The sequence below is a fragment of the Thamnophis sirtalis genome, unplaced genomic scaffold (assembly GCF_051295495.1).
Source record: "Thamnophis sirtalis isolate CommonGarterSnake01/CBP01778 unplaced genomic scaffold, rThaSir2_p1.2 scaffold_1, whole genome shotgun sequence".
In the NCBI taxonomy this organism is placed as follows: Eukaryota; Metazoa; Chordata; class Lepidosauria; order Squamata; family Natricidae; genus Thamnophis; species Thamnophis sirtalis.
The window spans coordinates 12,848,536-12,861,947 of record NW_028261381.1 but is presented as its reverse complement, the minus strand read 5'-3'; the positions used below and the strand labels follow the sequence as shown (position 1 = coordinate 12,861,947).

The 13,412-nt window shown below is 41.8% G+C and overlaps 1 protein-coding gene and 1 long non-coding RNA gene across 5 annotated transcripts in view; both read left to right on the top strand.

The window, feature by feature from the left end:
- The window catches only part of NABP1 (nucleic acid binding protein 1), a 32,077-nt gene that overhangs the window by 8,066 nt on the left and 10,599 nt on the right, over nt 1–13,412 (top strand). Inside the window, exons 4-6 of one of the 4 annotated variants that reach the window (XM_014069402.2) lie at nt 982–1,057; nt 1,305–1,353; nt 2,811–4,112. The exons of 1 other annotated variant lie outside the window; for it this stretch is intronic. In XM_014069402.2, the coding sequence (XP_013924877.1) occupies nt 982–1,057; nt 1,305–1,353; nt 2,811–3,004 (319 nt within the window). In that variant the 3' untranslated portion in view covers nt 3,005–4,112. Of the gene's footprint in view, nt 1–981; nt 1,058–1,304; nt 1,354–2,810; nt 4,113–13,412 lie in introns of those variants that run through there. 2 more of the 4 variants (XM_014069405.2, XR_015695759.1) reach the window with 2 other exon arrangements.
- LOC148049343 (uncharacterized) lies at nt 4,202–5,744 on the top strand. Its single transcript, XR_015695976.1, has 2 exons — nt 4,202–4,917; nt 5,024–5,744. It is a non-coding gene; the product is annotated as an uncharacterized LOC148049343 (long non-coding RNA).

The window sequence follows — 13,412 nt, the reverse complement described above, 5'->3', positions numbered from 1 at the left end:
AATATTGCCCTCAACAGTCTGGGTCCTCATTTTATCCATCTCGGAAGGATGGAAGGCTGAGTTAACCTTGAGCCGTTCAGAATTGAACTGCTGGCAGCCGGCAGCCAACAGAAGTAGCTTGCAGTACTGCATTCTAACCACTGCACCACCACGGATGTTGTCATAAAGGGGGAAAAGTGAACATGAATAGTTTTGTTAGAAGATAAGTGTTGAAATGGAAATGGCGGAGGGGTGGGTATTTTAGCAAAAACAAGGCTGATCGCCTGATGATCTGGATTTAGAGAAGATTATACATTTCTAAAAGAGATGGCTATCTGATTTTTAGTTTTGGGATGCTAAGTGATGCCAGAGATTGAAATGCATTTGTTTTGGATTTGCCAGTGTGAAAGAACATTCTGCTGAGCACAATGTCACTTAATAGGTTCTGCCCCACAGGAGACCCCGACGCCAAATACAATTGTTTGGTAGAAGAGGTTTTAAAGAGCAATTTAAGATGCAGAATTTTGGGGTTGCCACATTTGGAATGTTAACTGATCTTGAAACACTTCTCTTTGGAACTTGTTGCACACTAGCCTTACTGTGTCTTCTCTGCATGGCTCAAATCTAGGCATGTTTTCATACAAGCAAGGCATTCATGATTCAGTGGATCTGAAGGGAAAACGTACAAAGGGTTGCAGCCCTGGTGTGTATCCTTCTGCAGAAATGATTAGAATGTTAAATACGGGCATCTTAGCAGCAGAAGGAAAATGGGGGCTTAGAATTGCAACCTTGGAGGCCGGTCCTGTGGTTTGCACAGGATTTAGTTTTCTCTGGTCCTGAACTTTGGATAAGCTAAAAGACATCGAATTTGTGTTTCTCATTGGGGAGTCTTGTAGCCCTTTCTGGTTACCTCTGGGGTTTATTGCTGGAAACTGGACAGAGGTTGCAGAAATAGTTGCAGCAAGAAACTTCATTCTCTCATGAGCTTGTTTTTCTGTACAGGTTCTGCATGGTGTATTCAGAAGTGCCCAATTTCAGTGAACCCAGTTCAGATCACCCAGGGCAGCCGAATAAAGTGGTAGGTTTTGTCACACGCAGCACCATTCTGGGGTCTGCCATCAGCAGCTTTTAAGATAGGTTTTTCTTGGGTCTTATCTAATACGAGCTTTCGCTGCAGTGGATTTCCCCCCCCCCCCATCTTTATGGGAACAATGGGCGTTTAAATGAGTGGGGTGGGGGGATAACTTTTTCAAGGAGAAAATGGTTTGTTTTCTTAATGCTTTTCTCCCCCCCCCCCTCTCCCCTTTTGCATTTCTTTTTTCAAGGCACAGGGTGAGCAGGCTAATTCTGGTACTTGTACTTTTGGGCCAACTGGTAAGTAAGTGTACAGGAAGTAGGAGAAAGCATGGAAATGGCTACTTGGGAAGATGCCTCCGTTTAAATTGGTGGTTGGTTTTTAATAGGCAAAGCTAAGAAACTACAGTTAACTTTTGGCTTGCTCCTAGATTAACCATAATAATTAAAGCCAAATTTGACACAGAACTTAAACAGCAAGTCAACTTTACATTCCTAGCCCTGGACTCATCATTAATGACTCCAAAGTCATTGACTAAGATGAGCGGCTATAGAAATTAAATTTAAATTTAAATAATAAATCCAAAACTTTGCTAGACAAATCTCGGAGGAGTATTCACTGCTTCTTGTCCAGTCAGGTTTTGATATTATGTCTCAGTTTACATCTCCCATTCCACAATTTCATTTCACAAATAAATAAACCATGGGCAGGCTAGGCGTCTGATTCCTTCGGCATAACCCCATACACATCAACCATTTTATCAACATAACTTACTGGGGAGGGTTCCACCACAAAACCGCGGTAGACTAAAGCGCGCTCGACGAAAGCGCGTACCTGACGTCATCACAGCGCGACGAAAACATCACGCTGTGAGCGGTAAAGTTAAAATTAACGCGAAAACCTTACCCTAACCCCCCCAAACCTAACCCTTAACCTAACCCTAAACCTAACTCTAAACCTAACCCTTAACCTAACGCTAAACCTAACGCTAACCCTTAACCTAACCCTTACCTTTACGTGAATCGGCTTGCTTTAAAAGCGCTTTTTAAAGCGCCCTTTTTTCTCCGCGGTCGTATTTGTCGCGCTGCTGATGACATCAGGTACGCGCTTTAATTGGGCGCGCTTTAGTGGACCGCGGTTTTGTCGTGCCATGACTGGGGAGAACATATGGGGAACTGGTTTTGAAGAACCTCAAATTCCTGATCAAAGGACGCAACCCAATTTATTTAACCCAAAGTTGGACACAATAAAAAAAATATGTTTGCTATATAATCTTCTTTGTAAGATAATTATTCCCGGTAAGTTAACACCCAGTAAAGATTTTGCACCATCATGTTAACAACTTTTAAGATGCGTGAACGTCAACTCCCAGAATTTCCCAGCCATCATCTTCAAGTCCCCGCATCTTAAAAGTTGATGTGATACGTTAACTTCTTTTAATTAGCTTTGGTGCCTGTTTATAGATTAGCAGGAATTACCTGCATTATACAAGATCCTGCTACGTCATTAAGACTGCCATCACTTGTTTTTTTGTTGCATTGATTACCATTGTGTGACAAGCTACCTCTTGGGATTTTGTGGTCTCCACTGGTGATTTCACCAGCTCTCGGCAACTTCATGCTAAATGCTCCCTAGTTAAGAACAGGCTCTTTTGAGCATTGACCGTCTCCATTGCTAAAGAAACGTGACGTGAGAAAATAGAAAAGTTTGATGACAGTTTTTAAAAAATTGTTTCCTCTTTTGTTTGTTTTTTTAGGAAATGGTTTGCCAACTGGACCAGAGTTGAGTGGATTGTCCACTGCTTATAATCATGCCCCCACCTATTCAGGTTCTGGGAGGTCTGGCGGACGGGCCCCCACTCCTCTCGCGCCTCTACTGTCTAACAATGCTCGTCCCTTTCAAAGCACAATTAGTAACGGGAGGGACCCCCGCAGGGCCTCCAAAAGATGACCAAACCAATCACCACCCTCTCCACATAGCCTCGTTAGCCTACTTGAACACTTGCTGCACTTTTATTTATGGTTTACTGTGAAAACGTTTATATTCTTTCTGATTCTCGGCCTTCCATTGTCTGGAGGGAGAGACTTTCTCACTTCTCTGCCCCTCCCCTTCTCCGCGCCCCGATTCAAACTTCAGTGAAGCTACTGATCATGCGTCGTCACCCCGGAAAGAAAATGTGTGGAAATATAGAAGCCTATTTGAAAATAGATTTCCTTGTTAAATATTAGTTGCCGTTTTCCAAAAGGTGGCCCACTTTGGGCTGGATAAGTATTTTTATTTTGGGTTTAGTTTGTGTGATGCAGCCTTAAGATGCTTATTTCCTTTCTGCTCCTGGGACTGACACACATCCCAGTTGGTGGGAGCTTGTGATAATTGGGGTGGGGGTGGGGGGTGGGGAGGGGAGGGGTAGGAAGAAGTTCCATCTAACAAGCCAGTTTTTAATTAAAAAATTCTTAACAATAAGTGCAGATGAACTGTCCAAGCTGGTTGACTTGTTATTTGGTTGGGATTGATCTCACGGCAAGAGTCACATGTGTCTTGTCAAAAAAATGTACGATGATAAGAATCCAACTTATATAAAACAAACCCCAGATTTTTACCAGATATCCCGCCTTTCAAAAATGCCGACAGAACTTTAAATCTCTCAAACATACATCTCTGTTTCTTTTAATCACCATTCTTGGCAATTGAAGTTTTTTCATACTTGAAGTATCTTATTTTTCAGATTATAAGACACACTTGACGAAGAAGCATCTAAATTTAGAAGAGGAAAACAAACAAAGGTTTTTTGCCTCCGTGGGCCCCATTTTTGGCCCTTTTGGGGGGCCTTTTCCCGGCCCTTTTCCAGACTTTTTTTCTACTCATTTTCAAGGTCTTTTTGGTCCTTTTTTGAGGCTTTTTTGACCCATTTGGGGAGCTTATTTCAGCCCGTTCTCAATTTTTTTCCAGCCCATTTTTTCACCTTTTTTCAGCCTGCTTTTTCAAGGCTTTTTCCAGCCCATTTTCGAGTCTTTTTTCAGCCCATTTTTGAGGTTTTTTTCAGCCCGCTTTAAAAAAAAAAAAACAGGTTGCAAAATGCCTCAAAAATGGGCCGAAAAAAGCCTTGAAAACGGCCTGAAAAAAAGCCCGCAAAAATGGGCTGGAAAAAGGCCTAAAAAAGGGAAGAAAAAAACACCCCAAAACAGGGTGTACGGAGGCCAAAAAATGGCTGGTGGGTGGGGCTTCAGCAGTATTTGGTCTATAAGACGCACAGAACTTTTCACCCCCTTTTGGGAGACAAAAAAAGTGCGTCTTATAGTCCATAAAATATGGTAGGTTATTTTGTCCTTTTGATCTTTTCTTGGTGTCCAAATTCCCAGCTGGTGTGGAATCTGGAAAAACCTTTGCCGGTCGATTCTGCAGATTGCTGCTGTAGAGGAGCCCTGCTGATTTCCAGTGGCAAGTAGGGATTTCAAGATGGTTTATGTGTAGGAAAGAGAAGAAAGATTTCCTGTACGCAGCCAAAGAACATCCTAGACATGGAAATTTTTCTTTTGCACTGTTTCCTCCTCCCCCTCGGAACATGAGAATATTGAATCTCAGACTTGCAAATTATGCAGGAGTGTTCTCAAGGGGTAAATAAAATAGTAGTGGCGCTCCACCCTTTTTATAGGAGAATAGTGAGGGATGCAGCATATAATGAAAGGGAGAGAGGGCTGGTGTCACAGTAGCGTGATGCTTTCATCCTTTTCACAAAAGGGGATTCTTTGGAGACCTCGAGCCTTCCCAAGTAAGCAGCATAAATCTTTCCCTGGCAACTGCTACAAAGAGAAGGTGGTTGTGATCAATGATAATTGCTTTTTGTGAGAACCCTCAATTCTTAAGTGCCTGTGAAACCAGGGGTCTCCAACCTTGGCAGCTTTAAGCCTGGCGGACTTCAACTCCCAGAATTCCCCAGCCAGCTTTGCTTAAAAGTTGCCGAGATTGGAGGCCCCTGTGTTAAACCACTGCTTTTGCAGTTCTTAACTTTGGTGGGTGTGGGGTTTCTTTTAGAAAAAGAATCTTTGCTCTGACCCAATTCAAAATTTCAGATTGCTGAGTTTGAGAAAGCAGAATTACACTGGCGTTAATACTAAGTTTTACTGTTAAAAAAACCCATTTTGTAATTATTCCTTGGTAGTGATAAAACTATCCAGTCTTAAGATTATGATTTGGAATATATCAAAATGCTATAAGATGACTGGATTCTCAACCCCCCTCCTTACCTTTTGGATGAAGTGTTCATAATTAGATTTGCACTATTTTAAGGAAAAAAAAACCTTGGTGGGGTTTTTTTACTTGTTTAAAAAACAGTTTAAAGCAATGACTTCTGTTGGTCCAGATTTACATGGACATCAATATAATTTCTAAATATAGAGGATGTAGATATATACTAACCTTTATAAAACAAATTTTGGAATCCTTTTTAAGCACTTCCCACTGTCCTTTTTCTAAAATGGTAAACGTCCTGTTAAATAACAGTGGGTGCTTATTGAAAGCTTCAGTAGTATATGGACTGATGGGGAATATGATAGGCCTGCTTGAAACGCCCCAGCATACATACTATTTTATGTAATTTTGGATCTTGCATCTTGAAATGGGGATGGAAGGCCCACGATACAATGTCTTAAGCGTCTGCTTTCTTTCCTGAATAAAATCTAGTACCTGCAGATTTTCAATCTCTTCACATCTTGTACAGTCATGTCTTAATATTTTGATAAGTGAAGGTATTGTGGAAAAGAGTTCTTCCAATAGCTGCAAAAAAAGAAATTGGATAGGGTTGTTGTTTATAAGTTTAGGTGTTAATTGGAAAGTAGCTTCCTGCTCCTATAAAACCATGGCATTCACCCTTTGAAAAACTAAGCTTTGACCACTAGGGTTGGCCCCTGTGAGTGGAAAAGTAAACTCTTTCTGCTGGCTGGGTGTGACCTGACAAATGCGCGCTCGACAAAAGCGCACCAATGAAACTGCGTTGTGAAAACTGCGACATCAATGCACCCACAACAGCGCACCGACAGAAGCGCGATTTAAGTTAAGGTAAGGGTTAGGTTCAGGGTTAGGTTTAGGTTTAGGTTCAGGGTTAGGTTTAGGTTTAGAGCACGCTTCTGTCGGCGCACTTCTGCGCTCATTAATCGGCACGATTTAGAACTCGCGGTTTTGTCGCCGCGGTTTCATCGGGCGCGCTTTTGTTGAGTGCGCATTTGTTGGGGAACCTGGCTGGGTTCTCAAATCTTAGTGTATTTGGCTCACAGCTATTTTGTTTTGCATAACCTAACCAAGATTGGCTAATACAGTGCATGTTAAATAAAGTAAATCGAACATTTGGCTTATGCAGTTTATGGCCTAACTGCATTCCAGTATGGTGAGAAATTAGAGAATCAAGTATAATTTATTAGTTACTTAAAAGAGCTCTTAATTCTAAAGTAATAGCAATAGCACTGAAGACATATACTTTAGACTTAGACTTTACAGCCCTCTCTAAGCAGTTTAGAGAGTCAGCATATTTCGCCCAACAATCTGGGTCCTCATTTTACTGACCTCAGAAGGATGGAAGGCTGAGTCAACCTTGAGCCTGGTGAGAATCAAAACTGCTGGCAGCCAGTGATCAGCAGAAGAAACCTGCAGTACTGCGCACTAAACCACTGTGCCACTGCAGCTCATTTAATCCTATCTTAAAGTAGTTAAACATCACCATCTGTATCCTGGCAACTACTAGTCAAACAAAAATAGCCTCTGCTAACGATGTTGGAGAAACGTGAATGTTAAGAGATGCTTTTGTGTGACTTGAGTGGTTCCACCACAAATCCGCGAAGCCCTTATCTGCGGAGACATAAGCGCGGAGACTAATTCGCGCCGTTCGAAGCGCTAAGGAAAAACTCGACCCTACCGCGATGACATAATCGCGGAGGGCAAATCCGCGCATTCCCAAGCACTCAGTACCCTAAACCTAACCCTAAAACAAACCCCTAAACCTAATCCTAACCCTTACGTTAAATGAAATCGGCTTTCTGCCGCGGCGCCGTTTTAAAGCGCCCTTCTGTTGCCGCGCTGTTGTCGCAGCTTTAGCGACGCGATTTTATCACCGCTATTTTGACGGGCGCGGTTTTGTCGTGCCACAGACTTGAGTATTGGGTGGTCATTCTAGAAATATGAACGTTCTTCGATATCACAGGGATAGGACTTCACTTGCAGGTTTTAATCCTGTTTTAGAGATAACTCTTTCCCCCCCCCCCCCACACCCGGGTGTTGTCTATTTCAAAATAGTTGAAGATCATCAGTTTTTAACAATCGGAAGGTTTTAGAAAGTGGATGAAGGGTTACTGTACATGAAGGCCAATGTCTTTTTCGGTCAGTCCCACTAACTACTGCTGTAAAAAAAAAATAGTATTACCTGTGAGCTGTTTGTTTTCTCTGTGTCCATCCTATGTCCATTTTCCCCTACTCGTCATCACAGCAATGATTATCCACTTTTGTTAGCAAAATAACATCAATTATTAATTTACATTTTCTTGCCTCAAACTCTTCACACTGACTGCTGCAAAAAACGGGATGGGCAAAGCGATATATACGTAAATAGTAATATTCAAGCAGCCTTGCAAATGCTATAAGATGACTGGATCCCTTAGCGCAGTGTTTCTCAACCTTGGCGACTTTTAAGTCCTGTGAACTTCAACTCCCAGAATCCCCCAGCCAGCATAGCTTTTAAGTCCTGTGAACTTCAACTCCCAGAATCCCCCAGCCAGCATAGCTGGCTGGGGAATTCTGGGAGTTGAAGTCCACAGGACTTAAAGTCGCCACGGTTGAGAAACACTGCCTTAGCGCTTAGGCCAGTGATGGCAAACCTTTTAGGCACTGAGTGTCCAAAGTGCGTGTGTGTGCCCAAACTGGAAGGCGTGGGCGCATGCACGCCCTGCACATACACCTGCGCCCCACGCATGTACGGCAGAGGCCGGAAGACTGGCCAGCGGGAGGCATGCATGCATGCACATGCCCAGCAAAGACCTGAAACAGCTGGGGTGATGGTACAGGTGCCATAGAATAGGATTCTCACAAATCTAGAAAGTCTTGGAACTGTAGAATAAATAATACAGAGGTGGGTTTCAGCTGGCGTTACTGCCAGTTCGCTTGTGCGCATGCTGGATGCGTGTGCATGCACAGTTCAGTGGAAATTATTCTGTGCATGCACAGAACTAAAAAAGGTGGAAACAGCAACGACCGGGAAACCAGTTGGGGGGTGTGGCCAGCCTAGGTCACTGTCGGTTCTGCAACCCAGGCTGCCATTCCGCTATCAGTTTGGCTAAACCGGTAGGAACCCACCTCTGATTCCATACTGATAAAAGTTCTAGAACAAAGCTTGATTAAATTATGTGCCTATGTGTGACGTACCCGTGGTTCGCCCATGAGGCCAATGTTGAGAAAAGACACGGACACGAGCTTTCTCGGGATGGGACGACCCAAATTGGGGGTCTGGGAGCCCCTTTTATTAAGATAGGACAAAGGCAGGAGGAGCAATCAGCATGTGATTTAAGACAGCCTGTAAAAGTACAATTGCTAATCTACTGCTCAGGGAAGTTCTGCCTATATATGGTCAAATCCTGGGCGTCGTTGGGTAAGGCACATCTAGAGCGAACTATCAGGATGTTATGTTATGAACTATCAGGATGTTTATGGAGTTTGTTTTTTCCTGTGTGGTTCAGCGTGGCTGCGCATGCCCTGTTATGCACTGGGCCATGGGTGACCGCCACACCTACACAAGGAGTTATATGACAACACCTATGAAAGTTTGGAAGTAAAAATGGATCTTGTTTTTTTGTTTGTTACTTAAGCATTAAGCTGTTTTGTTACTTAAGTATTTAAACTGGTTCTAGTATGAATGTGTCATAGTAGGTGGCCATAGTACCTAGCTGATCTTAAAAGGTGAATGCCATTTTGTTCTTTGGGGCCCTCAGAAATATCTAGGATAGTAGACTAGTTTGAGCAGCTAAAAACCTGGAAGAAGGCATTGATGCAGAATAAGTATTAGGACAAAAAAAAAAAAACCACATTAATTTAGTCCATTTGCTTTGGGGGTGAGTGAAGCTTTGCACAGCAATCGTCACCTTTTCCTATGAAGATCAGATTTAGTTGTGAAGGGCTGGTGCTCCCCCAGTGCAGCAGTGAGAACAGGGTTTAATTTGCACAGCTGAAACCAACACGAGGTTATCGGGATCTCTTTATTAAGGGCCGTGTTGCATGAGATCTTCAGGAAGCCACTGGCAGGCCCATTATGTAGGTGTTTCTCAATGATCTTCACTCTGACCCAATTCAAAATTTCAGATTGCTGAGTTTGAGAAAGAGAATTACACTGGTATTAATACTAAGGTTTACTGTTAAAATACCTGTTTTGTAATTATTCCTTGGTAGTGATAAAACTATCCAGTCTTCCTTAAGATTATGATTTGGAATATAGCAAAATGCTATAAGATGACTGGATTCTCAACTCTCCCCCTCTACCTTTTGGATGAAGTGTTCATAATTAGATTTGCACTATTTTAAGAAGAAGAAAAAACCTTGGTGGTTTTTTTTTTACCTGTTTAAAAAACAGTTTAAAACAATGACTTCTGTTGGTCCAGATTTACATGGACATAAATATAATTTCTAAATATAGAGGATGTAGATATGTACCTTTATAAAACAAATTTTGGAATCCCTTTTTAAGCACTTCCCACTGTCCTCAACACGAGGTTATCAGGATCTCTTTATTAAGGGCCATGTTGCATGAGATCTTCAGGAAGCCACTAGCAGGCCCATTATCTTTAACTTTTAATAAATTTATATGCCGCCCAATCCCGTAGGACTCCGGGCGGCTTACAGAAAAAGTTAATATAAGGAGTTAAAATAAGGAAACAATTTAAAAAGAAACAATTTAAAAACAACGCACCATACACTCAATCTGGGTGGGGCTGGACCTCATTCCTGGAGTCAACAGCCCCAGGCCTGCCGGAATAGCCAGGTTGTAGTGGCTTTTCGGAAGGCCGAGAGAGTGGGGAGGGTCCGGATCTCTACAGGTAGGTCATTCCACAGGGTCGGAGCAGCTACAGAGAAGGCCCTCCTCCGAGGAGCCGCCAGCCGGCATTGTCCAGTCGACGGCACCCCGAGAAGGCCCAGTCTGTGAGTTCTTGGGAGGTATGTAGGTGTTTCTCAATGATACTTGGAATTAAGTCAATACAATATCAATATTACGGTCATACAGCAGCAGCAGTATATAAGTTTTGGAAATGTAGATCCAAGAATATGAAACCTTATTCAAGTTTAATTCACATGAAAAAGGATTCCTGGCTTTTAAAACAGAAAGGAGTCAGGGATTCTGAATATTAGGCAAAAACAATTCAAATTCAAAGACATTTTAGACAAAAACAATGCCAAGGTAAATGTGGACATTATTGGTGATCTAAATGCTCCCTCTAGTGATGGTAACTTGCATGTAGCTGCTATACTATTAAAAGACTTGTTCCACCATTGCAGGTCGAATGAATTGCAATTCAGCTGGTAGAGTTTCCCATCATTCCGTGTTCCCTCTGGGAAAAAACTGTCTTAATTTTCCTTGCTAGATTTTTTTTCATCCGTTACTACTCAACTGGAAATGAGATTGGAACAGGAGAGAATGAACTGTTTTTAAAGGTTGAGTGGTAGAGAAGAATCGAAAGTCATAATTTCTTCTCACTTTTTGAAATTTGTCATTCCTTTTGTCCTTGATTTGCAGAATAATATAATTTGAGTGAGTTAGGCTGAATGAGGAAAAGGAAGGTCTAGATTTTTCTTGATTGAGGAATGGAAATGGGGTGACACAATCTGCAGTAACCGAATTATATTTTTATGCATACGGCTGGGGAGAATGAATTGAGTCAAAAAAGAAATCGTCTTTCCATATTTCAAAAAGTCTGACCCTCTTGATGAAACATTTCATTTCAGTCTCTGATAAACAACAACCAAATCTGTATCGTTTTGACACACATTCTTGAGAATCACACAAGCACAAAAAAGATTTGATGAGTGAAAAATAACTTTGCTGCTTTTGAACATGTACCAAAGACAATAGAAAATATTCCCATGATCGAATTCTTTAGGAAGAGCATAATTTTGACAAATTTTGGAAACAGGTGGCAGAAGATTTCAAATTTAGCTTATTACTTAGCCATAGCAACTTATGACTTATATACTGCTTCATAGTGCTTTATAACACGCTCTGAGCGATTTACAGAGTCACTGTATTGGCCCCCACCCCCAAAAAATCTGGGTCCTCATTTTACCAGTCTCAGAATGGTGAAAACCTGAGTCAACCGTGAGCTGGCCAGGGTTGAACTCCAAGCTGTGTGGTAAGAGTTAGCCTGCAATACTGCATTCTAACCACTGCACCACCAGTCTTTCTAGCTTTTATTTTTAATATTCTTTATGGTCCAATGTGCTGGATTTCAATAACAGGAAAGGAGGATAGCAGAAGAAACCTTCTGAATTTTTATTTTTTATTTTCACCATTTCTACTTTGTTTTAAAGTGTTCTAAAAACATTTTAAAGTGACCTTTTCTGCAATCTACTTTCCATCAAATAATCAGCTATTGAAAACTGATATTTATTTTCGAGATGAACGTTTCTCTTTGGACATTTTGAATTCATGTGTACATTTCATTTGAGACGAAGACAAAACAAAGCTTGAAAGATTACGATTAGTTCTTTTGTTACAAGGCCAAATGGCCTCTTATAATTTAGGGAGTAAATATTTGAGGATTTTGAGTTGCTATACAATTACCTTGTAAAACGTGATACCGTAAAGCTTTGGGACCGTGAATGTTTGCAGCCAGCTACTTTTGTCAAATGATCAAAACAATATGTCAGCACTCCTCCATTGAATAATTAGGAAAGAAAACCACGAGACTCCATTGATAGAAATCAAGTGTACTTTTACTAATTATAAATGATCAGAAGCGTAGCAAAGCGAAGACTGATTATTTAGGCGCGAAAGCAAATGATATATAGAATACCCCATTCCCCACCCCTTGGCATCCCAGTCACAGTCCAATCATAATTCTCCCAAGTGTCAGGTGCGAGATAACTTCGAAAGGCATCACCAAGATGGAATGTCGGTGCCATTGGCCTTGGCGGGAAACCTCCTCCGCATGCGCAGTAAGACAGGCAGCAGAACTCCAGAATCTTCCTCCAGCACAATTAGTAATCCCCTCCCAAATACCATGCCCCCCCCTCCCCGTTTCAATGGCAGCCGAAGCAGCAGCAAAGCAGAGGCTGACACAATGTCCTGCTCTCATGACACAAGCTCTGTCCCTTTTGGAGTTGTGTGCCATGATGCATGTTTAGAAAGGTGTGGAACTTGCATTTCAATGGTGATAGTGGGCTTCAAGTTAGTCCTGACTGCTGGCAACTGTCTGGATTAGTCTCTGCAGTTTTCTAGCAGGGTTTTTCACAAGCAGTTTGCCTTTGTCTTCTTCCTAGGGCTGAGAAAGTGTGACTGGCCCAAGGTCATCCAGTTGGCTTTGTTTCTAAGGCGGGACTAGAACTCACATCTCTTGGGTTTTACCTTGGTGCCTTAACCATTAGACCAATGGTGGTTTCAAATAAGTTTAACAACTGGTTCTCTGTCCTAATGACCAGGTGGGTAGGTGGGGCTTAGTGGTGATGTGACCGTGTGGGCGTGGCCAACTCAACATTACTCAGGGTGATGGGCACTTTGCCTTAGCTATTACAATGTAATAAGGGTTAACCGGAGAGGCAGTTTCTGTAAGCAGGGCAATAAAAATTAAGCTAGAAACAACACCAGATTGTTTCCTTCCTGTCTTCCTTACAGGATTAGCCCTGTGAAGTGGAAAAAATACCAAAAGAAGGTTTCTTCCCACAACTGGTTCTCTGAACCTCTTAGAAAGTTAAGAACTGGTTCTCCCGAATAGGTACGAACTGGCTGAATCCCACCACTGCATTAGATCAACCTGCTTTAATCAGTCTGCATGGTCTCACTCTCCCAGCCAGTGCCATTGTTTGGGACAAAATACTCTCTCTTTGCAGTACATGAGTTAGCAGTATTCCATGTGCATAGAAGGGTTTTCAATGCCATTTCATTTTTATAGGCAAATCCTCATGTTACCACTTTTGGTTTCCTTTTTTCCATTTATAGGAAATGAGAGAAGATTTAATGGACCATAAAATATAAGCTACAAGGCAGAGATGATGATAAATGGTTGCAAAACCTTAGTATATTAGCTGCACCAAAGGCACAAATAAATGTAAAAGATTAAAAAGTTATTAATTTAAAAATATTAACTATAAACACAAATGCTTTTCGGGAACTTCACAG